Raw genomic sequence first — 27,859 nt, 5'->3', positions numbered from 1 at the left:
CACTGTGGCTCTGAGCACCATCACTGGAGTGCAAGCCGACTTGTCCAAGGCCTGTGACGACATGTCACAGGTGAAGAACGACTTAGCTGCATCCAACATCGCCACAAACAGAACAGCAATGAACTTGTCTACAAAGCTAAACAACCTGGAGATGATTGCTCGTCGGAACGCAGCGATGAACAGAAATCGAGACGAGGAAGGAACCGACTGAAGGGTGAGGCTGGATGCGGGCTGCCATTTATCCTTAGCTATCCAATGCTACTGGACCAAACTGATCAACAAGAGAACAAACCAACGTTTTGATCAACAGAGACTATTGGGAAGACGAACTTTTGCATAAACCAACAACTTGATAATCCACACAACTAGATATGTGGCGAATTATCACTTTGATTATCTGCGTCCTATTGCATTCTGGGAACGGGAATTAATAAACTTCGGCTTCATCCCGTCAGCCTTTTTTCTTTTCGAGTATAATTGTATGTGAAAAGTGAATGTTGTAAATTGTCTCTATGATTGTCCGAAAGGAAAAATGAACAAATAAAACAAAACAAACTCAATGTGTGCATTAGCAAGTAAGTGCCTCAATATTAAGTGTTATTAGATATTGTAGGTTGTTAATATGCATTACTGCTATGTACGAATAATATTGTGCTTTTTTTTAAGCTGATTTTTTTTTCACAATATTGTCACCTCTTTTTTTATATCACCAACCTCCCCACAATATCGTGATAATTATCGTGATTTCATGTTGTGATATCATATTGTGATGTTTGGATATCGTTACATCTCTAATTCACACTGCCAGTGAGTAAGAACTGAATCCATGCGGCCTGCACCGAAGTCAGACGAGTATACCAAGCCAACCCCATTTTGTCTATCTCTGTAGATGTGCCTGCCAAGTTCCAGAAGAAGCTCATCAAGGAAACGTTCATCATTCAAGCCAGCGAGCACATTGTTTTGACCAGCGAGCTGACTGCAGAAAGCAGCAGCGGCAGCAGCGTGAGGTGGTTTAAAGATGGCCTGGAGCTCAAGGAGAGCACCAAGTACCAAATAAAAATAGACGGCCTTTCTCACACGCTCGTCGTCACGTCCACCGATTCCAAAGACAGTGGTGTGTACTCCTGTCAGACCGCTGATGACAAATTGGAGTTTAAAGTCCAGGTCAAAGGTAAGACTGCTTTTCCCGAAAGTCAAGTGCAGATGTCTCATTTTTACTGTGATGTATTATTTCCAGACGCACCCATTAAGTTTGTTGTCCCATTGAAAGCCGTGACAGTCGACTTGGGTGGCACTTTAAATCTTACATGTGAGTTGAACCAAGCCCCAGGTGATGTCCTATGGCGGCACAATGGTTCTGAGGTTAAACCTGGAGGCAGGTTCTGCATCAAGACAGATGGCGTAAGGCGAATCCTCATGGTGACTGGCATAACAAAGGAAGACGAAGGCGAATACAGCTGTGAATGTAAAAATGACACGACCTCCGCCAAAGTCTCCTCAATAGGTAACTGGCAATGCTGAAAATATTTAGTGGAGAAACAATCATTTGATCCCCTGCTGAATTTGTAAGATTAATAGAAGATTAGACTTGTCTTCTCTCTTACGTTTCTCATGATGATCCTCAATCCGCAAGGCAAGATCTTGGTTGGAGCTCCAGACCAAGTACGATCGGTGGTCATTTTGTGTCTTCTACTTTGGCGCAGGTTGTTAGTGACTGTTTTCTTTTTTTTTTTTTCTTTTTTTTTTTTCGTTTTCTTTTTTTTTTTTTTTTTTTTTCAGAAGAGCTCAGTATTGTTCATTCGATTTGACATCATCATTGCTCTCCTTTTTTTTTTTTTTTTTTTTTAAAAAAACAACAAATCAATTAAAAAAAATTTAAGAAATGTTTTTTTTTTTTTTTTAAATACATATACATATATATATACATATACACACATATATATATATATATACTTTTTTTTTTTGTATGTGGGTGAGTATGTGTATGTGCGTGTGTGTGTGTGTGCGTGCGTGAGTGCGAGCGTGTGTGTATTCATCAGTTCACCTAAAGCCCATTAAAAAAAATCCCATACTAATAATATAATATAATAATAAATTGCCAAATGCAGAAACATCAATGTAAGTTATCACGATGTAGTGGCTCTCGCTAACAGACAGAATTAAGTAACCGGAATTAGGTTAAAAAATTCTATATACGTAGACCATGTTTCTATAAATTTTGATATTTGGTTTTTATTTGAGGCAGATATTTTTTCCATTAAAATGTGATTTATGAGGAGGTTAGACCATTGGTCGATATTCAGAGTTTGTTTATTTTTCCAGTTAACAAGAATTGTTTTTTTAGCGATAGTAAGGGCTACAAGTGTAGATTGAAATTGTTTATGTGGTAAATCAGTTGTTGTTAGGTCACCTAGCAAACACAAGTTTGGAGATAAAGGTATCCTACAGTCCAAAATAGCGGAAAGTTTTTCTAAGACTTTAGTCCAGAAATACATAACCGGAGTACATAACCATAAAGCATGAACATAAGTGTCTGTAGTGTTTTGTAAGCATTGGAGACAAATGTCGGAGTCTGAGAGTCCCATTTTCTTCATCATATATTGAGTAATGTATGTTCTGTGAATAACTTTATATTGGATAAGTTGTAAATTTGTGTGTTTTGTCATTTTAAATGCGTTTTCACAAACTTGAATCCAAAAGTCAGGTTCCGGTGCTATAGACAAGTCTGTCTCCCATTTCGAGATGGGTAAAGACATTTTATCAGTATATGAAAGTAACTTATATATTTTTGAAAGTTTTTTTGTTGTTGTCGGAGAAAGCTTGTTAATATCTTTAGCTAAAACAGGTGGTTGGAGCGTACCCCGAAGTGTTGGAATTTTTTTCTTTATCATATTTTTAACTTGAAGATAATGTAAAAAATTTCCGTTTTTTATATTGTATTTTTGGAGCAAGGATGTATATGATATAAACATATTATCTGAGAAGAGATGGTGGAGATGTGTAATTCCTTTCTGCTCCCACACAGCTAAATGAAACGGTTGGTTGTTAAGTTGAAAGTCGGGGTTATGCCATAGGGGAGAAAGTCCACAGGGCTCCACTTGGGCTTTTGTCAATTCTAGTGCCTTCCACCAGGCAGTCACGGTGGCGGAAATCATTGGGTTTTTAAAACAATTATGGCGCTTAATCGATGTTGTAATAAAGAGTAAATCTCGAAGTCTGAGGTTATTACAATCCTTCTGTTCTAGTTCCAACCAACAGTTAGTGTCTCTGTTGGGTTGTGCCCATAGAACGATATATTGTAGCTGGTAGTACATAAAATTTGGTGCCTCTAGACCACCTTTGGATTTGCTTTTCTGAAGAGTAGATAGACTAATCTTTGCTTTTTTTTTATTCCAGTAAAATTTTGTTACGGCTGAGTCCAACAACTGGAACCATTTAGCCGTAGGTTTAAATGGAATCATTGAGAAAAAATTGTTTATTTTAGGTAAAACTTTCATTTTAATGGTGGCTATTCGTCCTATTAGAGAAATAGGAAGATTATTCCAGCGCTCCAAGTCACTATAAATGTTATCCAGAAGTGGAGAAAAGTTTAAATGAATTAAATCAGTTAATTTAGGTGAGATTTTTATGCCTAAGTATTTTAAATTACCTATAGGAAATGAGTAGTGTGGGTCCTGGCTTGCAGGGTTCCATGAATTTTCTGTAATAGGTAGAAGTGTTGATTTTGTCCAGTTAATAGAATAATCTGATAACTGTGAGAATTTAGTTATTAAATTAAATACTTCCCCTAGCGAAGTAGCCGGCTTTTCTAAATAAAGTAAGATGTCATCGGCATATAGATTAATTTTATGTTCTGTTACCCCAGAGTGAATTCCTTGAATCCTTCTTTCCTGGCGTATGGCTAATGCAAGTGGCTCAATAAATATTGCAAATAATAAAGGGGATAGTGGGCATCCCTGTCTTGTGCCTCTCTGTAAAGTAAAGCTCTGAGATATAATCCCATTAGTAGTAACTGTAGCTTTTGGAGAATCATATAATACTGATACCCAGTGGATAAATGATTTCCCAAAGCCAAATTTATTTAAAACAGCAAAGAGGAAGGACCAGTTAACTTTGTCGAAAGCTTTTTCTGCATCCAATGATATAATAACTACCTTTTTATCATGCCGCTGTGACATGCTAATAAGGTTAAAGAGTCTCCTAATATTATTAGTAGAGTGCCGATCTTTAATAAAGCCTGTTTGGTCGCTATGAATAATTGTCGAGATTACTGTTTCTAGTCTAGATGTGAAAGCCTTAGTGATAATTTTAATATCAGCATTAATTAGTGAAATCGGACGGTAACTTGATGGAAGGGTGGGGTCTTTTTCTGGCTTTGATAAAAGTTTAATTGCTGCTGTATTCATGTGTGGGCGTATGTAACCCTTAGTTTTAATTTCTGTTACTACTCTTAAGAATAGTGGAGCAAGCATTAACCAGAAGTGCTTAAAAAATATAGCCAGATAACCATCCGGGCCAGGTGCTTTGCCATTAGGCATACTATCTAGAGCACTGTACAACTCGTTTATAGTAAGTGGCGCATCTAACATGTCTTTATATTCAGTAGTTAACTGAGGCATATTTAAGCTACTGAGGAATGCCTCAATATGCTCAGGGTTAGGCTTGTTAGTTTCTAAGTATAGGTTACGATAATAGTTATAAAAAATGTGATTAATTTCTTCTCGTGATTGTGTGCATTCACCAGTTGTCCCTTTAATCGCCGTTATAAGAGACTTTTCCCGATTGCGTTGAAGTTGGTTTGCAAGAAATTTACCTGATTTGTTATTATATTCAAAGTTGTTATATCTCAATTGTTGTATTATAAATTCTGTCTTTTTAGTTAGCATATCGTCTAACTGTATTTTTGTATTTTGTAAGTCAGTCCATATTTGGTTATTTGGGTTTATTGCGTACTCATCCGTCAGTTGTTTAATTTTATCTTCCAAGTCTTTTTCTGATTTTTGATCCTGTTTCTTTTTATAAGATGAATATGATATAATTTTACCTCTAATTACTGCTTTCCCAGTTTCCCAGAGAAGAGATGGCGATAGGTCTGGAGAGTCATTTATTTCCAAAAAGTCTGCCCATTCTTTTCTTATAATTTTGTCAAACTCTGCGTCGTTTAGCAGTGAGATGTTAAACCGCCATGTCGGTGGTGGTTTAAAGGTATAATCAACTTGTAGGGAAAGGGAGACTGGTGCATGGTCGCTAATAATAATAGGATGTATTTTTGTAACAGTTTTATCAGCAATAGAGTTATTTGTAAGAAAATAATCAATTCTTGAAAAAGACCGGTGCACAGCGGAAAAGACTGTGACTGTTTTCTTAGTGACTGAGGTTGTTGACCAATCATTAACAAATTCCTACCATGTACTGTAATTTGAGGCTGCTTCCTTATCTTACTCATGATCATCCTCATTCCACGAGGTCAGATCTTGCAGAGAGGTCACAGACAATCAATGGACATTTTGTGTATTTTCCACTATGGAATAATGCCACCGAGTTGTCACTCTTAACCGTCTTTCCATTCCAGCGTTGGGCAGGTCTACAATCTTATCCTTGACATCTCTTGACATGTTTTTTGACTGGTCTGTGGCATAACTCAATAACATTTACACGACTTTATAACTTTGATATCGTGCATTTTTTGTTCAGTTTTGACTGATATTTCGTCTATTACTATGATAACTAAACAGCCATAAAATTGGACACTTTGCAATGTACAGTTCTGATGGAAACTTTCGTTGGTTCTTTTATCTTTAATGCTCACTATAATAATCATAACAACCAGGTGACTGCATATTCTCAGTTGAACTATTTACTAGATGCAAGAAAGATCGAGTACACAGCTGTGAACGGCTCAAGCTTATCCCATGTGAAAATGTGTGACCTTATGGTCTTAACTATGGGTGATAAAAAAAAAATATTCGGCAATATATTGCAATACAGCGCACAATTCTCGTATCGATTCGATATGCAGCTGAATCGTTTTTTAAAGATCCATTTTTGAAGGAAATATTCAACAAACTGTCTTAATTAGAGTTAGAGTTCACACTGTAAGCATGGAAGAATGTTATATTAATCAAACATTAAGCCTTAAAATTTGATTTCAATGCTATTCAAACATGGTACAGATTGCAAACTGTTTGTTTAATGCAGTGGCTCGCAGTTATAAGCCTGAAGTACATTTTCATGCAAACCTTGCAACCCCCTTATTTTTTAATAATTAATATTGCATGGAATATGAGTTAAGCATCAAAATCCAGCAGTTTTTATCAATATCAGAAGGCGACCATTTTGCCACTTGCTGTTGAGTGAGAATTTCATCGCAGTCTCAGGTAACAACCAATCACAGCTCGGCTTCAGAAAACAGGTGAGCTGTGATTGGTCGTTGCCTGAGCCCTGAGAAACATTGATGTCATCAGTCGACAGCAAGTGGCAAAATGGTCGCCCCCTGAAATGGATGAAATCGGCTGGATTTTGCTGCATAACTCATACAGTATTATGTATAATCAGAATGTCGTGTTTAGACTAGTGAGGTCACATATAACATATTATTGTCCAAAAATGTTTAAGGTTGACTTCCCCTTTAAGAGGCCTAATATAACAGCAAGTGAGCAGAATTACAAATTCAGCACGGGATCAAATGTTAAATTCCTCCAAAAGTTTTGAAACTGCAAGGTCAATTCAATTGTTTTTGTTGTTTCCAAATCTTAAAAAGTGGGTGGCCTCAAACAAAATGTGCTCTTTCTGGAGTTGTTTCACACATCTATATGTCAATGCCATGAAATAAGAGCTGGAATAATGATTTTTTCTCTCTCTCTCTAATTCATCTTTTGATCTGAAATACAAATGCCTTCTGTATACAACAGAAGCAAAGGAACTGACCTTGCCATTCCAATACTTATGTGGAGGTACTGTATTTCATTCCATGTCGTCATTGTGTTAGTTTCATGCCAGTCATTCCTTTCAGCTCCCAGATCCGTCAGGCTGACTTCCAAGCTCAACAACGTGGCCGCAATGGAGGGCAAAGATGCCATATTTAAGTGCGCCGTCACCCCGGCGGATGCACATGTCAAATGGTTCCACAATAATGTTCCCATCGCTCATGGCGCCAAGTATAAGATTGAGCATGGTGGCAACAGCCATTCGGTCACCGTCACTTCTGTCAGCCAGAAGGATGCGGGGGAGATTAGCGTGGACGCCGAAGGGAAAAGCTGCAAGGCGACGCTTCAAGTGCAACGTAGGAAAAGCACATTCCCAGGGGAACCCATGTTTTCCTATTTTTGTCTGAATTAACTGTACATTCAATTCTAAAGTAGCATTTTAATAGAAATTAGTCATACCACATGTAATGGTTTGTGCACTTCTAATTTTACTATATTTCAACACACACTTAATGCTTTGTGCCATCACTGATACTCTTCAGCCATAGCATCACATAAAAGAGACAAAGAAAAAGCTGAACACGCTTGTGAAGTAATTCTTTATTTTGACTATATTACCATTTTGGTGCATTCCACTTTGGAGGTCCCACTTAATTGTAAAATGCCACATTTTTAAATCCCCTATAGCATTGGCGAAACATTTTTTTTTTTTGCCAATCAGGTGAGCCGGTGATGTTTAAGAAGAAGTTGGAGAACCTGACGGTGGAGGAGCAGAGTGAGGTAAAGCTGGAGGTGGAGCTGAGCATGCCATCTGACGAAGTGCACTGGATGAAAAACAGCGTCAAGCTGCAGACTTCGGCGAGCGTGGAGGTCCGAGCTGACGGCGCCAAGCAGGCGCTGGTCTTCAAGAGCATAACTTACGCCGACCGCGGCATCTATTCATGTGAAACACTCGACGACAGAACCCAGGCCAAGCTCATCGTTGAGAGTAAGTATGAAAGCGTGCCCATTGGATTGCAGCCTCATATTTTCAATATTTAAGATTGGTCATTAATTATTTTTGTTTAAATAACACCCATGTGTGTAGATTAGCAAAATGTATAATTTGTGAAAAAATATTTTAAAAAATTAATACATTACATTACATTTACTTGTGAAAATATCGGCCTCGCAACAGGGATATACATATTGATTTTCACCTACTACATTGGGGGCGGCGTGGCTCAGTGGTAGAGCGGTTGTCTCCCAACCAAGTTTATTTTAGTTAATGAAAACTAACGAAATAACTAAGACAAAAATTCCCCCCAAAATTTTTGTTAACAAAATATAATAAAAATGAAAAAGCTTTTTAAAAAAACGTAAGCGAACTGGAACTGCATTTTATGTTTACAAAACTAACTAAAACTAACCTTTTATTATAGCAAAAATGTCCTTTGTTTTAGTATTGGTAATTCATTTAATATATGAGCCTTTGGGATTGATTTTAAATGCGATTTTAAGTATATTTATTTCAATAATAACCGGAGTAAGGACATTCGAAAGTGTGTCACACAGAAGTGACGTCATCTAGCAGCAGCCAATAGAAAAACAGCTTCAGATGACGTTGCTCTTGAGCGACAATTTTGCATTATTGACTTTTGGCTTCAATGGCTCAGCTCGCCTGCTTTTTCATTTAACTCAGCTGAAATGCAACGCTAGGTAAGAAATGTGTTACTTTTTTCATTTTACCATGGTGTTTATTAAATGTTGCACACAAGTAATACAAGTTTTTTTAAATCAAAGATTAATATTGAAACTAACTAAAACCTAAAACTAAGCAGTTTTTAAATAACAACAACTAATAAAAACTAACAGAATGCCATTGTGACCACGTTGAAGTATCCTTGAGCAAGATACTGAACCCCCAGTTTCTCCTGATGCTGCGTCATCACTAGTTAAATAAGTAGTCAAATATAAAGCGCTTTGAGGGCCTTATAAGGTGGAAAAGCGCTATATAAATGAAGTACAATTTACTGTGGATGTGTCAGGAAAGTATCACCTGTGATAAACAGGGGTTCACTCTACTAATAAAATAAATTTCTTTCCCAGTGAAGAAAGTAGAGCTGATCAAAGGTCTCACAGAAACCAAGACACATGAGACAGAGACGGTAAGTCTTGAGGTCGAGCTCAGCCAGGCTGATGTCGAGGGCTTGTGGACCCGGGACGGCATCAGGTTGAAATCAGGGCCCAATATCCGCATCGCAGCTTTGGGAAAGGCGCACAGCCTCACCTTGTCAAACCTGACGAGAGAGGACGCGGGAACCATCGGCTTCCAAGCGGAAGGCGTCCGGACTTCCTGCAAACTTATTGTTACAGGTACACAAAAGGAGACATATTAGAAAAGTGTTTCTTTAAACAGTAATGGCTTGTATGCAATGAGTTGTGTTTCTGGAGTGCATGCCCACTTCATCAAGTGCAAATTTAGATCATACATATATCAATAGTTTTTCTGTAGTTTTATTCAGTGTGTTATTATAGTGCAAATCCAGTTTATGTGACCTTATTGGGACAAAACTATCATGATTCAATAGAACCTCCTGCTACGATCTCAAAGCCTATTGTGGACATCAGCGTAGCTGAAAAGGAGAAGGTCACTTTGGAGTGTGAAGTATCCAGATCAAATGCAGATGTAAAATGGTTAAAGGTGAGAAGTCACACCGGGTTTGATTGACATATTTTAAATGTTCAATTTAATGTAAATATATTCTATAGGATGATGTAGAACTGAAACCAGGGAAGAATTACGGCATTCACTCTTTGGGACGAAAACGCACCTTGATCATCAACAAATGTGGCCCCGAAGATGCAGGCATTTACATCTGTCGTACTGTCGACGACAACACCTGTGCCAAGATCACCGTTCATGGTGAGTCGCACATAATCTAAACAACGTTGACGCCGTTTATAAGTCAAAACATTCTAAAAGTGGTATCCGCTGCAGCCAGAGATGTTAAGATTGTGAAGAAGCTGGAGGATGTGGAGGTGATGGAGAAGGAGAGCGCTGCTTTTGTCTGTGAGGTCTCACACGATGAGGTGGAGTGCCAGTGGTACAAGGGAAACTCCAAACTCAGAGTCAGTGACAACGTCAAGATGAGACAAGAAGGTAAAAAGCCAAAAACAGTATTTTGAGTTTGGGGGTTCTCACATTTTAAAATCGGTTGTGATGCTAAAAATGTTTGTACTATGCTTAAGTTTAATTACGTAATGATGACAGTTATGTTGATTTAAAAAAATATATATATGTTTTTTAAAAATCTGTTTTGTAAACACAGGCAGGACCTATGTGGTGCTATTTAAAAGTGTGACCCCAGCAGATATAGGTGAGATTAAATTTACAGCTGAGAGGGCCTCGTCAACTGCACAACTGAAGGTGAAAGGTAAATATACCAACAATATATTTCTACATAGTATATTTATTGCATGTTTGTTTGTTCTTGTTGTTTTTTTTGTATATGTCACGTTGCAAGAAAATTGACTCAAGTCTACTTGCAACTTGCATGGAGGTTAAAAACAGACACTGACACAAACTAAAACAGGCCAAAGTACAAATGCATCTCAAGACCATCATGGAAAAATCTTTTATTTCAGTGCTTCAATTTAGAAAATGAAATAGGTAATGATTTTTATCATTTTAAATTGGCGTGCAAGGCCATAGGAGTGCCCAAACCGGCCATCACCTGGTACAAGGGTAAGATATTTCCTCTTTGTCCACAACATTACCTTAAAGGCATAGTGTGTAGTAATTAGTGCGATCTAGTGGTGAACTAAAAATTCATTTATTTGAAAAACCCACTTTTGATTTCAATGGTATGCACACAAAAAAAAGTCCTATGTGTCAGGCGATTCCATTTTTTAATTGTAATTAATCGCATGACTTCAATAGTTAACTCACGATTAATCGCACATTTTATATCGGTTTCTGTTATAAATATACAATGAAATGTACAATAAATATTTCTTTCTAAGTTTTCATATCTTGTTAACATAAAAGTGGAAAGAAGTGTTAAACTAATAGAAATATGGCTGCATCTTTTAGTCATTGATACAGTAATTTCGTAAAAATTAGTTAAAATTAAAAAGCAGCTGTAAAGGTGTAAAAGTGTAAAAGGTGCTGTACTGTACAACACTACTTCACCTTTATATTTTTATGCAGGATCGTGAGTGGTCGGCGGCAACAATGAATACACAGAGACTTGATATGCTTTGCTAGAATAACCGTGTTTTTTATTCCCCGCAAACAGCAATCAACATTTATACTGTGCTAGGATAATCGTACGTTTTATCCCCCGCAAACAGTAATCAACACCTGCGCTATGCTAGAATGATTATCCCTTTCATTCACCGCAAACAGCAACAGTCACGACTCGATTTGCTAGAATTGACCTTTTATTCCCCGCAAACAGAAATACTCACAACTTGCTTTGCTAGAATTATTGTACATTTTATTCCCCGCAAACAGCAATCAATACACTACAACATTAAGCAGCATAATATGATGATCATCAGCGCTTACCTTGACACTAGACCGGAGAGCCGACGGTCCGGGTAGAACGAGCTCCAAAACGGCTGGGCAATCGTACGTGTTCCGCAGCTGACTCTGTCGGGACCGCGTGCCGGTCCGTCTTTTATTCATTAGCGTGGGAAACCGGGCTAGCAAAGCCCTTTCTCAGACACTTTCGAAAACATGTTTTGCAAAGCAGGGAAGGCTGTAGTATAAACAAGGAAGAGTTCCCAGGCTGATCCCGCCCTTTATTTACAAATTGTTGGGCACCTGGATTTGTACAACAGTTCAGGACAACAGCATATCCTTATATAAGAGGTTTCATGAGGACATATCAAACCATGTTTTTTTCCCCTTCAAAGTGTGATGTTGATTTGTGTTGAGGTCATTTTTCTGCCACTAGGTGGCATAATTGCATTTGTAAGACGTTGGTGACAGCTCAGCTCAGTTTCTATTCATATTAAGAGCTATATAATCTTTAACATGAAGTAACTTGTGAAATTCGTCATATTTTTAAAATTGTAAAATACAACTTGACCCCTGTCTCCACAAATATATGCATTATTAGTAAATTTATTACTGTTAAATTTTGATGCGGACGTGTCTGCTGCGTTGCGACTGGAAACTAGTAATTTTTTTAACGCGCGATCCTCACTTGGAAAGCCTGTACTGGGGGAATTCCAGTCGCAACGCAGCAGACACGTCCGCATCAAAATTTAACAGTAATACATTTAATAATAATGCATATGTTTGTGGAGACTGGGGTCAAGTTGTCAAGCTAGCTAGCTGTATTTAAATATCACATAACAAACAATCACTTTCTAATATAGAAACTAGGTAGGAGTTAGCCTGTGAATCTGTATGAGTTTCACTTTTTGAATTGAACTACTGAAATAATGAACTTTCCAAAAATATTCTAATTTAATTCCCTCATCCGCCTACATGATCAAATGCAATTCATTTGCTGTAGAGCTGCCCGTCAAGTTTGTGAAGAAACTCCGGGATAAGATAGCCATATACAAGCACCGTGGCCACCTGGAGTGCCAAGTGTCCCGCGCCAGCGCCCAAGTCAAGTGGTTCAAAAACAAGACGGAGCTCAAAGACGGAAAGAAATATGAGATCAAAAGTGTAGATGTGTACCGGAAGCTCACCATCAACGACGTGGACGCCGCAGACGAAGACACGTACACGTGCGACGCCTCTGATGACGAGACATCCTGTAAACTGCTTGTGGAAGGTAACGCAATAGGAGGGCAGAGGTCATGCACAGGAAATAAGCCACCAGAGTCAACACGTGTTTCTCAGGCATCTGTTTTCAAACAGAAATGGAATTTGTGGCCAAACTGTGTTATCATTGTAACCCACAGTGTGTTTCCACATGTTTGATTGATTTTGATTGAACACAAAGTGCTGACATTGAAGATAAAAAAATAATCTTTAATGTAGGACTCACGTTAATGAATAATGTGTGATGTGCCATGCACGTACAGTAATGATCTCATATGGGTTGTGAATTTTCTTGGTAGTGGTATTTGCTATTGTTTTTAAGTATTATTACTAGATTGATATTTCCGTAGGTTTTTTTGTGACTGTAGTAGTGAAATGAGGAATAAACTAATTGGCCCTCTGAAGATTACAATGTTCATTATGCAGGGTTGAAAGTCAAGTCAAGTGGGAATCTATGTGTTCCTCAAGATTCAATTCAGATTCAGAGGCCTACAATTCAATTCAATTCCGATTCAGAGGCCTACGATTTTGATTCCTACATCGCCTTACATTTCATAGTCCATATAAAACACTGGTACCTTTTTAGAACAATTGCAGAACTCAAGGAAGAGCGAGAATTTATGTTTCACACTTTGACTTTTATTAAAGTGGCAAGGCTACCTGGTTTACAATAGTGTGTCAACACAAATTTCAAAAAGTACCAATGTCGAAAAAATGAACACAAAACAGGTGCTCTTTAAATTTGGCGGGCAACATTTTTTTGATAAAAAAAGCCTTTTTAATTAAGCGATTATTTTTGATTAATCAAGATTCTAAGATGTGATTAATCTGGTTAAAAAATGTAATCGTTTGACAGCTTGAAAAAAAACATTAGCGTTCCCACCCTTAGTTGAAAGGGGGTGGAATGTTTTCTTTGTTTTTTTCTTAATTTCTAATTTCTTGGAAACATTCCACAGGAAGATTAGTAAATATTCTTAGTTGCATACTTGTATTTTCTCTAGGGTTGGGAATACCTAAATAAAGCTAGACAAGCATTTCCATTCACGTCTTTGGACAGTTTAGAGTCTTTAATTTATCGAACATGAGTATGGGAGGAAGCCAGAGAAAACCGATGCAAGTACAGGGAGAACATGCAAACTTCACACAGGATAGCCGCAACAGAGACTTTTACCCTGACCCACAAGTATATTGGAATTAATGAGGAAATTACTTTTACTATGAACTCATCTCACAGATTTGTATTTTAATGCTCTCATCATTTATTTTTTTTGACGCTTGTAGAGCAGTCCATAAGCATCGTGCGGGAGATGAGTTCCGTCGAGGTGACGGAACCTTTCGCCGCTGTCTTCGAAGTTGAGATCAGCATGGAACTGGTGAAACCGCCCATATGGACTCTCGGTGGTGTCGCCGTGCAGGAGAGCGCCGATATTGAGATGGAGAAAGAGGGCACGATGCATCGTCTCACCTTCAAAAAGACTAACGCGTCCATGACGGGACCCGTGCAGTTCACTGCCGGCAAGAGCAAGTCACTAGCCCATCTTACAGTCAAAGGTACTGCAAGTGTGTGTACACTCCATAATAACTCATTAATGCCACATCTGTGTGTAAAGCTTATTAATTGTATCTACTTTATGCTCAGAGCGGCCGCTTGAGATTGCAGAGCCCATCAAAGATGTGAAGGCCAAGGAAAAAAGCTCCGCCATCCTCACTTGTAAATTCTCCGTCCCGCCAAAAGACAAAGTGCAGTGGTTAAAAGAACATGTGACGCTGGCTGCATCGGACAAATATAACATCAAGCAAGACGCTACGAGGGCTCAACTCACCATTCATATGCTGACTGAAGAGGACAGTGGCGAGTACCGCTGTCAGTCCGGACCTGCTACGACGAAAGGCAATCTACTAGTTGAAGGTGATTTGAATTACAGGGAGGAACCAAAATGTCTAATTTGGGCCTTAAACATTGGGAAACCCTACCAAAGAAAATACTATATTTACAAGTGCATCTACTAAATGTTGTTTTCCACTCTCAGTGCGTGAAATTAAATTCACCAAGCACCTGACTGACACAGAAGTGGACGAAGACAGCGACGCAGTGTTCTCGTGCGAGGTCAACTACGCCGACGAGGAGGCGCGGTGGCTCCTGAATGACAAGCCGCTCTTCACCAATGAAGTCAACACCATAACCCATGAAGGGAAAGTTCATAAGCTCACACTTAAGAACCTGGCCCCTCAGGATGGGGGGACTATCACCATTCACGTCCGCAAGGTGAAGGAGTCGGTCACACTTAAGGTCAAAGGTAAGAATCTGCATGATTGAATATGGTGTAATTATGACACATATGATCGTCGCTAATTCAGAGGTGTCAAATCCAGGTCCAGAAAGTTAATAACCCTGCCACAGTTTGGCTTTAGCCTCTGGTGCTAGCTAGCTAGCTAGCTCCCTAGGAGGTAAACGAGCACCATTGGAGCTAGCTAAGGAGCTAGCTAGCTAGCTAGCACCTGGGGCTAAACCCAAACTGTGGCAGGGTTTTAATTTCTGGATCTGGATTTGCCACCTATTAATTTGCTCTTTACTTGGTTAACCCTCCAGAAAAGCCTGCCCTCTTCCTCAAGTCTCTGGATGATGTTGTTGGTGAAGAGAAAGGTTCCATTACTCTGGCTTGTGAGGCGTCCAAGCCTAGGGTCTCTCCCACGTGGAGGAAAGAAGGAAACCCATTGAAAGCTGGACCAAAATATGAGTTGCTTCACACGGGCAAATCTTTGGGACTGATCATCAAGGATGTGACCAAAGATGACGCGGGGGATTATACTTGTGATCTTGGGACTGAGGTGTCCAAAGCAAAGGTCACTGTAAGAGGTAGGTCTTGTTCTGAGGGTGGCCCACCAACACAATAACAGTAACCTTTGCCGGATTTACACTGCTTGATTGAAGTATATTTTTAAAAGTGGGAAACTGGATTCTGCTTGGTTTCCCCCCTAGAGATCGGCATCGGGATCACAAAATGGCTGAAGTCGGCTGAGGTGAACGAGGGTGAGACGTGCGACTTCGAGTGCATCTTGTCTCGCGAGAGCACAGACGAGTGCACCTGGACTCTTAATGGCCAAACCATTACCAACGGAGGCCGCTTTAAAGTAAACAGCAAAGGACGGAAATACATGCTGACCATCAAGGACGTCACCCCTGCTGATGCCGGAGATGTGGTCTTCAGCATTAAAGATCTGACCTCCAAAACAACACTAACTGTTGAAGGTGAATTGCTTTTCTTGTGTCTACATTCACAAATCAATGCTACTTTGTAGATCACAGTGACAAAATATTTGTTGCAGGAAAAGCTTCATCACTCTCAAGGGACCTGGAGAATGTCAGTGTGGTTCGAGGTGAAGATGCCACTCTTACCTGCGAGGTGACACAGTCAACCTCCATTGTCAAATGGACAAAGGAGGGCAAAACCATCAGGAAGAGCCAGAAGTATGATGTCATCAAGGAAGAGAGGGTCATGAAGCTGGTCGTCTCCAACGTCTCCATGAAAGACTCCGGAGAGTACAGTTGTGAGGTTATTGGAGGGGCAACCACGAAGGCCAGGCTAGAGGTTAAAGGTGAGGATGAAATTGTTTAGGTTTGGTCTTTTTTTTTTCTAAGATGGGGGTGGTTTCATATTACATTGATTGCATATACTGTCAACAATTTTAATAGTTGACGTACTTAACAGATTCATTTTGTTTACTCTGTCATCTTTGACACTCAAAATCCATCCATTTCTTACCTGAACACAGCAGATTTTTAAAGGTTTCTATCTTGAATTTTCAAAAATAAGGCTGCACATCTAGATGTTATTTTTTAAATCCACTGTTTATTGCTCTTAACAAGGCCACATACGATTAAAAAAAAGGTAAGCTGTATGCAATTACTATAAAATATTTTGTACTTATTGTATATGTATTTAACTCTTTTAAAATGTTTATTTACGTATTCTAGCGGTGTTAGAAAAAAAAAACGATTCGGCAATATAACGCGCGCAATATACATCGCGCAATTCTCGAATCGATTCGATATGCGGAATCGATTTTTAAACATAAATTTTTTTAAGGGAATATTCAACAAAACGTCTTACTTAGGGTTAGGATTCACACATTAAGCATGGAAGAATGTTATATTAATGGAACATTAAGCCTTAATATTTAATTTCAGTGCTTTTCAAACATGAAACAGACTGCAACCTGTTTGCTAAATGTTCTGTTTGCCTTAAAAGATGAGTTAAAATGCTCAAAATCGGCTGGCACTGTCGGGGTTGTTTTTTGGATAACGTCTGGCAGTAAAAGAGTTAATAACCTTTAACTTAATGAGTTCCATTATGGTCCAAAAATAAAATGCTGTAAAAAAAAATATATATAAAATGCTGTAAAAAAAATATATATATAAAATGCTGTAAAAAAAAAATATATATAAAATACAATAATAAAAATTACACATTGGCAATAAAAATAAATACATTTGTACAATATAAAACAAAATGTAAACAAATATGTATAAAATTTGCGAATACAAAATTCTAAATTCTTCAAAATTTTACTTTGGTCTGCAACCTTAAAACAAGAATATTTTACAAATTCCATCTCATCATATTTAGTAAAGGCGAGGTCTTGAATTTTATTTAAGTAGCCTTAAAAATGGCAAACATCTCAAATGTGGCTTCCTTAAATCTGCAGATACAATGTAGCGTCACGTAAGTTACATTAGCAAGTTTAAAAAATTGACTATTTTCTTAATTTTTCTTAAGCTGCTGCACCACACACTTGGAAAACCGCTGATTATTTGTTACTGTAAAAAATTATTTTTACTATCAATCTTTGACAGAGCCAATCCATAAGTTCACCAAAGAACTCAAGGACAGCAAAGCTGACGAGAAGACCTCTGTAACCTTGCAGTGCGAGACGACTCTAAGCCCTTCTGCGGTTACGTGGCTCAAAGGGCACACGGAGCTGAAGGCTGGCGGTCGATACGACATGAGCCAGAAGGAAGGCGTCTTATCGCTCACCGTCAAAGACCTCCAGGAAGACGACACTGACATCTACACTTGTGACGTGGGCACTGCCAAGAGCATGGCCAAGCTGACTGTTAAAGGTTAGATAAGATATTTTGAAACTGAATTTCGTGATCATGATCAGCTACCATTTTTGTCTCACGGTGGTAGATGTTTTCATACAACTGTGGAAGGTACCAGGTGTCTGATGTGAGGCATTTATTTGATGTAAGATAGATCTTTTATTTTTATACGTCTTCTCAAAACATTATTAAATAATATGAAAATATAGATTTTCAATCAATATGCATTTGAGATACCACTGGCATAAGGATTTAATGGAAATTCATTTTCACCGCTTCTCCACCTCTTAACCTTTAAAATATATAAATTATGCACACACAAAAAATAGACTATTGTAAGACGTCGCTGCTGTTGGGCGGAAACCTCATGAATCACGATTTGAAAAATTTAATATGTTTTTTTTTATTTCAACTTTACTATTGGTAAGTCCACAAGTGTTGGTATTATTTTTACGAACTGTTGACCAATCCAAAGTGTTGAAAATGCCTTACTCACAAGAGAGTAACCGATACTGGTATTGGCCATCGTCGTGAGTACCGATAACTTGAAATAACACTGGGTATTGGGCCCAATAATATAATATACAGTGTGTTCTATTTGGGGTGTGTTTTTTTATTTTTATTTTTATTTTTAGATTTTATGATTCTCAACACACCTTCTGACAATTAATTGGGAGATGGTGTCTATTCAAGCAACGGCACTACAGTTTTTGAACAAGTGCAGTATTTTGCATAGTATTTAAAATAGTGTAAGTAATGATTTGTTGTGTTTTAGCCCTGCCTGCCACTTTCAAAGAAAAGCTCAAGAATCAAGAAGCAAAGGAAGGTGAAACTGTGACACTTCGCTGTGAGCTATCGAAGCCGACAGCCAACGTTCAGTGGAGGAAGGATTCTGCAATTCTCACCTCTGGAGAGATGTATGAAATAAAGCAGAAGGAGGCTTCTTGTGAGCTTCGTATTAGGAATGCCAAGACGGACCACAGTGGGGACTACTCTTGTCTATGTGGGGACCAGAAGACATCGGCAATCGTAAAAGTGAATGGTACTGATTCATGTTTGTAATGTATCACATCACACTGCAGCAGTTTTTTTCATATTGTCACTGTATCTTTATATTGCTAAGTGCAAGTCACTGTAGCAATATAAAGATATACATTACATTTTGAGGCATATCCTAATTGGGCCACTTAAGAGCAAAAAAAATAAAATAATCGGAATTGTGTTACTTGACCATGCAGTATAAATGCCGAGCTTGACATGTAATCTTTGCTGCGCAGCATTGCCGCCATCCTTCACGGTGAAGCTGCAGAGTCAGGAGGCCGACGAAGGATCCAGGGTTACGCTACGCTGTGAGACCTCTAAACCTTTAGTCCCTGTGGAGTGGAAAAAGGGAGCGCAGGTGCTGACGTATGGAGAAAAGCACCAGATGAAGCAGCAGGCATGCGTGAATGAGTTACTCATCAACCAAGCGGAGCCCGAAGACGGTGGAGAGTACAGCTGTGTGTGTGGGGAGCAGACAACCACGGCCAGTGTCAAGATCAAGGGTATGATGGCACATACATCAATACAGGCTATTCAAACTCAGTGGCTAACCAAAACAGCAGTACATGTTGAAGCACATTTACAGCATCTTAAGATGAATTCAAATGAGTATTAAATTATGTTGTAAATGCCGTTATTCAACATCTTGATAATATGTAGAGACTCGTTCTTTAAAGGGAAAGTCAACCTTAAACATTTCTTGACAATAATATGTTATATATGACCTCACTAGTGTAAACATGACATTCTGAGTAACATTACATTGATGGAATATGTGTTATGCAGAAAAATCCAGCCGTTTTTATCCATCTCGGGGTGGCAATTTTGCCACTTGCTGTCGACTGAAGATGACATCACTGTTGCTCAGGTCTCAGGTAACAGCTCCAGAAAACAGGTGAGCTGTGATTGGTTGTTGCCTGAGCCCTGAGCAACATTGATGTAATCTTCAGTCGACAGCAAGTAGCAAAATGGCTGCCCCCTGAAATGGATGAAAACTGTTGTACTTTGTTGCTTAACTCATTCCACCAACACAATATTAACCAGAGTACCGTATTTGGACTAATGGGGCTGCATAGAATATTATTGTCAAGATTGGGAGATTGACTTCCCCTTTGATGCCATTCTAATCCGCAATGTTGTAGGTGTCCATTATTGTATTTTTGTGACTTGTCATTTCTCTGCTTTCCTTCCCTAGTTGTCATTTTTATTTTGTTTTAAATTTCACTTGGCATATTATTCCAAAGTTGTATTTGTACAAAAAGGTTTCTCTTCTAATAGATGCCAGCACCTATCCAAATTGAGTCAATGAACACCCCTGGCCACCAATTGGAGAAATAGGCTAATCTGTCCTTGTTGGTTTATCCTTTTAGCAACTGATAACGAGTTGCTTTTCTACTTCTATGTCAGTTTCCTTCAATGCAACTGTTCCTAACCTTCTACTTAAATCTGCCCAGCCTTACCAGTGACCTACACAAAGAAGCTGCAGAGTCAGGAGGCTGAAGAGGGATCCAGGGTTACACTATGCTGTGAGACATCAAAACCAGAAGTTCCAGTGGAGTGGAAGAAAGGACGGCAGATGCTGAAGTCTGGAGAAAAGTACCAGATGAAACAGCAGGGGTGCATCAATGAACTCCACATCAGCGAAGCGGTGCCAGAAGACAGTGGGGAGTACAGCTGTGTGTGTGGGGAGAACAACACTGCAGCTACCCTCACTATTAAAGGTAGGAGGAAGATTTAGTCACTTAAAAAAAGATTTCTATAGTTTTGAATTAAGTGGAAATTCCGAAGTGAGATGTCCCCAAAGTTGTACTTTTATTGTTTCACTAAACCTATTTTTTCTTGAAAAATATGTCTCAAACGATAACCACCAGTAATGGTGCGTGCTCAAGGTTTAAATGTTCAGGGATGTTTTGCGCATTCTTCCATTTTTGTGATGCCACCAAAAGAGTAACAGTGTATCTGATAGTCGTCTTATAAGAGCGACTGGTTTTATAATCTGCAGTAATGTCGTGACATCGTTCGTTGCTGATCATTTAAAAATGTTTAGCTCAACCAGTGACCTTCACAAAGAAGCTGCAGACTCAAGAGGCTGAAGAGGGATCCAGGTTTACACTACGCTGTGAAACATCGAAACCTGGAGTCTCAGTGGAGTGGAAGAAGGGGCGACAGGTGCTAAAGTCTGGAGAAAAGTACCAGATGAAGCAGCGGGCGTGTGTCAATGAACTCCACATCAGCGAAGCGGTGCCAGAAGATAGTGGGGAGTACAGCTGTGTGTGTGGGGAGAACAACACTGCAGCGAACCTCACCATTAAAGGTAGGAGGAGGGTTTTGTCACAAATTGTTTCTCATACAGTGGAATCTTTCAAGGGAAACTCAAACACCCCAATTTTCTTTTTACAATAATATGTTCTATGCAGCCCCACTAGTCTAAATGTGGTATTCTGGTTGATATTGTGTTTGTGGAATATGAGTTAAGCAGCAAAATCCAGCCATTTTCATCCATCTCAGGGGGCGGCCATTTTGCCACTTGGTGTCGACTGAAGATGACATTAATGTTGCTCAGGTCTCAGGTAACAACCAATCACAGCTTAGCTTCAGAAAACAGGTGAGCTGTAATTGGCCGTTGCCTGAGCCCTGAGCAACGCATGATGTCCTCTTCAGTCGACAGCAAGTGGCAAAATGGCCGCCTCCTGAGACAGATAAAAATGGGTGGATTTTGCTTCATATCTCATATTCCACAAATGTAATAATAATCAGAATGTCATGTTTAGGCAAGTGAGGTCACATATAGCATATTATTGTCAAGAAATGTTTAAGGTTGATTTCCACTTTAAAATATAATGCACAAAAATGAGTTCTGAAAGGCTGTTTGTAAGTCTAATTGTTTGTAGGCCCTAAGTCGAGACAAAACATTTTGCTTTAATGTTGAATTGCATAAAATAGTTTTACAAATTAAGAAATAAAAAATATAAATACATTATTTAAAATGTAATTAGGCTATGTGCAGTATATAAGGTACTGTCTATGCATAAATTAGAATGATTTAAAAATAATAAGAATAAATAAAAACATTTTATAAAGTACAGTAGGCCTCAGAGGATATCAAAACCTGGAGGATTTTTATTTTATTATTATATTTTTTTATGATGCCACTAAATTAGGCTACCAGCAATATTCCCAGGGTCAATAGCAGTACTCCCCCCCCCCCACCATTTAAAAAAAAAAATCACTTTATATATATTTATATATATTATTTTTTTTCTGTACTTTTTATTTTTTAGTTAGTATTCACCGTTAAGTCCATCAGCATTGAAGAGCAGATTTAGTTTTAGAGAACTTTAACGATGACTTTGAAAGTCCCACCTTACCTCACCATGTTTTTGTTCTTTCTAAAATGTGCTTGCTGACCAATTTAAAAATGTTTAGCCCTACCAGTGACCTTTACAAAGAAGCTCCAGACTCAAGAGGCCGAAGAGGGATCTGGTGTTACTCTACGCTGTGAGACGTCTAAACCTTTAGTTCCAGTGGAGTGGAAGAAAGGAAGACTGGCGCTAAAGTCTGGCGACAAGTACAAGATGAAGCAGCAGGGGTGCATCAATGAACTCCACATCAGCGAAGTGGTGACAGAAGACAGTGGAGAGTACAGCTGTGTGTGTGGGGAGACCAACACTGCAGCGAGCCTCACCATTAAAGGTAGGAAGAATACAAAGTCACCTAGCAAGTATTTTTTCTGTATGGGGGATTGCAAATCTGTCAAAAATAAATAAAGAAAGAAAGGAAAGACGTCGAAGCTTACAGTACTTATTCGCTGACTTGCTTGGTTTGAGTGAGAGAACAGTCCTCTTTTTAATGGCAGTTTACACTGGCGAATAGTTCAACACAAGACATACCACCTCCTCTTTGAATAACATTTCCTTATGCATTTCATGCTGACATTAGTCAGGTTTCCATCCAAATGTTTCGAAATGTTTATGCAAATTTTGTGAAAATGCGCAAAACGGACATGCAACTTATGCCCATTTCCATCCGATCTTTTTTTGCGAATATGCGGCGCGAGATGACGTTCTCGTAGTGACGGAACTTTGGGACAATGGGGAGTTCCAGGTGGGAATGTTGGTTTTGACAGACTCAACGGAAGTAGTTTATCTTGTTGGCTTCCCTCCCGCATGTAAGTGAAATGTGTTGTTACATTAAGAGCTGATGGTAATAAAGCCATCTAAAATGGCATTAGTATTTTTTTTCTTTAATTAATTATAAAAAGAATCGTGTTTCTTCGTCTCCACAAACATATCTTACTTTATAATCCGTCATTTACTGTAACTACAAACGTGCGTGTAATGTAGTATCGGTCAAAACGTGCGACGTATATCCGGTCTTGTAGTCACTTATTCGCAAAACCTCTTTCCATCGCCAAAATGCGCATTTTCCTTTTTTTGATACGCTTCAAAAACCACTCTCTCCAAGCATAAAAACTTTTTGGTGAATTTTGGGCCTTTTTTTCGAATTTCTGGCGTTTCCATTCAGTTTCTTTTTCGCAATTCTTGAAAATTGTGGATAGTGGATAGAAACCCACCTATTGTCTGCAGCATGAAATAAATAAATATGAGAGCAGTGCATATTTATTTATTGATTAATATATTTCCATTTATATTATTTTTTGTATTAAATTTTTTAATTAGATTTGTATTAGAGCTGTCAAACTATAATTTTTTTTAAATCAGATTATTCACATCTTAGAATTTGGTTAATCACGATTAATCGCTTATTAAAAAAAGCCTTTTTTATCTACAATTTTTAATTCTTTTGACATTTAATGTTATGAGGACGTCTTCAACATTTTTTTATCCTCCTCTTTTTCAAATCAGTTAATTACTTGCATAATTTAAAATGGAAAAAAATGACCCCGATATTTTGACATGAACAAATATTCAAAATGTGGTACGCACACATTCATTAAATGCTTTACTCTAATGCATGAAATTATGTTTATTGCTCAAACACAGCCTGTGCTACCTTAAACGTAGCTACCCGCTGTCACGCTAAAGGATAATCTATGGTTAAAATTAATAGTGCGATTAACCTGCGTTAATTCATGATTAATGCAATAATTTTTTGTTTAATTAATCAATTAACGCTTTAACTTTGACAGCACAAATTTTTATATCAGTATTTATTTATTTATTTATTTATTCTTTTGGCAATTTTGGTCCACCATAATTCTGAAGATTGAACATTATGTCTACATGTACGTCATTTAACATCATTGGTTGCTAACCAATTCAAAATATGTTTAGCCCAACCAGTGACCTTCACAAAGAAGCTGAAGAATCAGGATGCCGAAGTAGGATCCAGTGTTACTCTTCGCTGTGAGACGTCTAAACCTTTAGTCCCAGTAGAGTGGAAGAAGGGAAGACAAGTGCTCAAGTCTGGAGAAAAATACCAGATGAAGCAGCAGGCGACTGTGAATGAACTCTTTATTTATAAAGCAGCAGAGGAAGACAGTGGAGAGTACAGCTGTGTGTGTGGAGAGAACAACACTGCAGCTAACATCACCGTTATAGGTAGGATGAAGTTTGAGGTACTTTTTTTTTTTTTTACGTTTCTCACAACATGCACTCTCCAATGTCAAATGCCCAAATATAGCACAATTTGAAGTTCACACCCCAAAATATGCCTCCAAAGGTAGCAAAAGTCAAACCATCATCATGCATAGTAGCCACAAGAATGTTTTGCTTATTTTCATCTCTTTTTTTTATTTATGATGTTGCCACAAGAGTAACAGTGATGGCAGTTAAATGTAGTGTTAAGTTTTAAACAATGGTTAAAAACTTGGTAGTCAATTAGCGTCGTAAGAGCTGATTAAATTTTCACTTTGGAGGTTTTGCTGTATACTTGGTATGCGACGAGGTGACCCACCTCATTAGATAATTTTTTTTGTCATGTTTTCTAATTTCATGTCATATTTTTTGTTGCTGTCCAATTGAAAATGTTCAGCCCTACCAGTCACCTTCACAAAGAAGCTGCAGAGTCAGGAGGCAGAAGAAGGATCCAGTGTTACGCTTTGCTGTGAGACGTCCAAACCAAAAGTCTCAGTGGAGTGGAAGAAGGGAAGACAGGTGCTCAAGTCTGGAGAAACGTACCAGATGAAGCAAGAGGCAACCGTGAATGAACTCTTTATTCATAAAGCAACAGAAGGAGACAGTGGAGAGTACAGCTGTGTGTGCGAAGACGATAAAACAACAGCAAGTCTCAAAATCAAAGGTAGGAATTTGTGTTATTTAATTTAAACATCTCATTATGGCAGATTGTTGTCTGTTTTTACAACCATCTAACTCTGTTCTTCTAAAAATGTACATTATAATAATTATCATTTTTGTTTTTGGTTGCCTGATGGTGAATTTTATGGCTTTAAGTTGTATTGGCATTGAAGTTTTGTTTCCTATATTTATAATGACATGCAGTAGTAGGTGACAGCATTGTTTCTTCTCAGCCATGAAGCCAGCGGCTTCCCTCCCTGTTCCTAAAGTGGAATCAAAGAGGCTGGAAACTAAAGAAACTGTGAAAGGTATTTTTATGGAGAGAAGATAGCACTCTTCGTTGCCACTTGTGCTGGTCGCATGTGGAGGCAGTTTGCTGCTATTATACTCTATGTCGTAATTGCATTTCAGCCAGTAAGACTGAAGAAACGTTGGTAGTTGGTAAGGAAATGCAGCAGAAGCGGGAAATACACGAAACAGTAGAAGGTAATATCAGTCCATGTCCATGTGCTTTTAAAAAAAAAAAGAAAAGAAAAGAAAAAGTCGGTCCTGTGCATTTTTGTGGTCTGTGGAAGTGTCCCAGTGTTTTGTTTTTGGCTTAGCTATTGTGTCTTTTTATCATGTAAGTTGTCTTTTATATATTTTAAAGAACACTTGGTCTGTGGAAAACCATATGAGCAGTTATCTTTGATATCTATCTTAAGGTCCATGAATTTCTACACTCCTTGTCCCCAGCATTTGAATCAGCGCACTAGTAGAATGACCGGGGCATGTTGATAGGGTGACATTGTCCTACTAGAAACATTTATTTACTTCTGTCCTCCACAACTATATATTTCTGCTTTCGGTAGTATGCCAGCTGAAGATAACTTTAGCTGGCATACTAGCAGGACAACTTTTTGTGTTCATCATAGTTGTTCTATTAGTGTGCCCTAGTTCCTATAGTGAGGACCATATTTGGTCTACTTGGTTACATCCTGCATGGAGGCTGAATGACTGGCAGGTCCTTGTTGTCTTGTATGTTGTCAAACATTAGTAGCTCTGTGTCAAAACGTTAAGCAGTTTTTTCAAACTGAGGTTACAACAAATCAATGTTTAATTTCATAGTTGTGACACTGCAACAGACCAGTGAGATCTCTAAACAGCAACTCGTGAAAGAAGAGACTCGGGAGCACAAAGTTGAAGGTAAATGTTGAGTAATGCTATTGCTGAAATTCCAAAATTAAGTGTGATTATGAGTTTGAAAGCTTCTTTGACTGGCGACCAGTCCAGGGTGTACACTGCCTCAGCTCACTGTGGATGTCCGATGGACATAATCTGTATATTTTAGCCCAACCAGTGACCTTCACAAAGAAACTGCAGAGTCTGGAGGCCGACGAAGGATCTACGGTTACTCTTTGCTGCGAGACTTCTAAACCTTTAGTCTCAGTGGAGTGGAAGAAGGGACCGCAGGTCCTGACGTACGGAGATAAGTACCAGATGAAGCAGCAAGCGTGTGCGAATGAACTGCTTATCACCAAAGTGGTGCCGGAAGACAGCGGAGACTACAGCTGTGTGTGCGGGGAGCAGAAAACCACAGCCTGTGTCAAGATCAAGGGTAGGGAGTTGCAAAGATTGACTTTTTATGTCAACTTTATTCAATGGCCTTTGGTGTCAGGCTGCAGTTGGTTTGGAACAGCTTTTCGGTTGTCAGTGGTTTACTTGATAGCACGTTGCATGAATAAGACTTGGCTGTCTGTTATGCCCTTGTTGTGTTACCAAATAGGTAGGTTGAAGTTAATGAAGCACTGTAGTTGACAATATTATTTCTTCTCAGCCATTAAGCCGCCAGCTTCTCTCCCTGCTGCTAAAGTGGGAACAAAAATACTGGAAAGTAAAGAAAAAGTGGAAGGTATTAATGTTTACGTGGCTTTCAGCTTTATGTGTTTTGTCCAGTCTGGAATTTAAACAGTTGTAGTTTTTGTTTGTTTATTTGTTTGCTTTTTTCATTTCATTTTATTTCCATTTATTTGTATCTGCAATCTTAAATACTCAGTTACATCATGGCTGAAATATGCTGTGAAATACTGTCAATGGCCAAACTTTTTCTTTCTTTTGTTTTTTTGTTTTTTTTAAATCTACAGATCAGGGCTCTTGTGTTTGCCAATTTTACTGGCTGCATGTGAATTGTCATCTGTATTTATGCAACAAATTTATGCTGTAAAAAAAAAGAAAAGAAAAAAAGAAAAGTCCAAAGCTTTTAATGTGTGGCAGGAAATGGCAGGAAATATAGGAAACTGTAGATGGTAATGGTGTTTAGTTGTTGTTGGTGGTGGTTTTCTTTGCATTTGTTGTAAAGAATTAGTGTAATGCATTGCTGTGATTTGCAGAAGTATAATTTTTATGGCTTAGCTTTTGCTGTTTGGCTCAAAGTGTCCGTGGTTTTCTTCATGTTCTGCCTCTGGCTTATTTGTGGTTTTCTTGTATCTTTTATGTCAAATGCTGCTTTGGGTGTGGGGTATTCCCCTTGTCATTTTTATGTGTGTTTATTTTGGTATGATGCTGGCAGCATGCAGCTGTTTGTTTGACAGAAGTATTCAGCTTGCGGCTTTGCTCCGGTGATGGCCTTACATTTTTCACTGTTGCCATTGTGCTTAAATCATGTTTACATTTCAGCCAAAGGAACTGAAGCAACATTGGTAATTGCTAAAGATAAGCAGAAGAAGCAGGAGATACATGAAACACTCAAAGGTAATGTCAGTATATATGCTTTTTTTTTTTTTTT

General features: G+C 38.5%; 1 protein-coding gene across 1 annotated transcript in view; it reads left to right on the top strand.

Annotated features, from left to right (window-relative positions):
* Positions 1 to 27,859, top strand: part of obscnb (obscurin, cytoskeletal calmodulin and titin-interacting RhoGEF b) — an 83,837-nt gene that overhangs the window by 18,642 nt on the left and 37,336 nt on the right. Inside the window, exons 16-44 of the mRNA XM_077556701.1 lie at positions 890 to 1,171; positions 1,238 to 1,504; positions 7,013 to 7,282; positions 7,648 to 7,914; positions 9,015 to 9,281; positions 9,497 to 9,609; positions 9,678 to 9,831; positions 9,907 to 10,068; positions 10,238 to 10,342; positions 12,437 to 12,703; positions 13,975 to 14,244; positions 14,333 to 14,602; positions 14,724 to 14,990; positions 15,284 to 15,550; positions 15,674 to 15,943; positions 16,021 to 16,290; positions 17,549 to 17,815; positions 18,573 to 18,839; positions 19,075 to 19,341; positions 20,293 to 20,559; positions 20,886 to 21,152; positions 22,265 to 22,531; positions 24,133 to 24,399; positions 24,833 to 25,099; positions 25,329 to 25,403; positions 25,507 to 25,581; positions 26,203 to 26,280; positions 26,426 to 26,692; positions 27,751 to 27,825. Coding sequence (XP_077412827.1) covers positions 890 to 1,171; positions 1,238 to 1,504; positions 7,013 to 7,282; positions 7,648 to 7,914; positions 9,015 to 9,281; positions 9,497 to 9,609; positions 9,678 to 9,831; positions 9,907 to 10,068; positions 10,238 to 10,342; positions 12,437 to 12,703; positions 13,975 to 14,244; positions 14,333 to 14,602; positions 14,724 to 14,990; positions 15,284 to 15,550; positions 15,674 to 15,943; positions 16,021 to 16,290; positions 17,549 to 17,815; positions 18,573 to 18,839; positions 19,075 to 19,341; positions 20,293 to 20,559; positions 20,886 to 21,152; positions 22,265 to 22,531; positions 24,133 to 24,399; positions 24,833 to 25,099; positions 25,329 to 25,403; positions 25,507 to 25,581; positions 26,203 to 26,280; positions 26,426 to 26,692; positions 27,751 to 27,825 — 6,474 coding nt within the window. The remainder of the gene's footprint in view (positions 1 to 889; positions 1,172 to 1,237; positions 1,505 to 7,012; positions 7,283 to 7,647; positions 7,915 to 9,014; positions 9,282 to 9,496; positions 9,610 to 9,677; positions 9,832 to 9,906; positions 10,069 to 10,237; positions 10,343 to 12,436; positions 12,704 to 13,974; positions 14,245 to 14,332; positions 14,603 to 14,723; positions 14,991 to 15,283; positions 15,551 to 15,673; positions 15,944 to 16,020; positions 16,291 to 17,548; positions 17,816 to 18,572; positions 18,840 to 19,074; positions 19,342 to 20,292; positions 20,560 to 20,885; positions 21,153 to 22,264; positions 22,532 to 24,132; positions 24,400 to 24,832; positions 25,100 to 25,328; positions 25,404 to 25,506; positions 25,582 to 26,202; positions 26,281 to 26,425; positions 26,693 to 27,750; positions 27,826 to 27,859) is intronic.

This window comes from Vanacampus margaritifer, chromosome 2 (genome assembly GCF_051991255.1).
Source record: "Vanacampus margaritifer isolate UIUO_Vmar chromosome 2, RoL_Vmar_1.0, whole genome shotgun sequence".
Lineage (NCBI taxonomy): Eukaryota > Metazoa > Chordata > Actinopteri > Syngnathiformes > Syngnathidae > Vanacampus > Vanacampus margaritifer.
The sequence above is the reverse complement of the archived record's forward strand: the minus strand, read 5'-3'. Positions and strand labels throughout refer to the sequence as shown.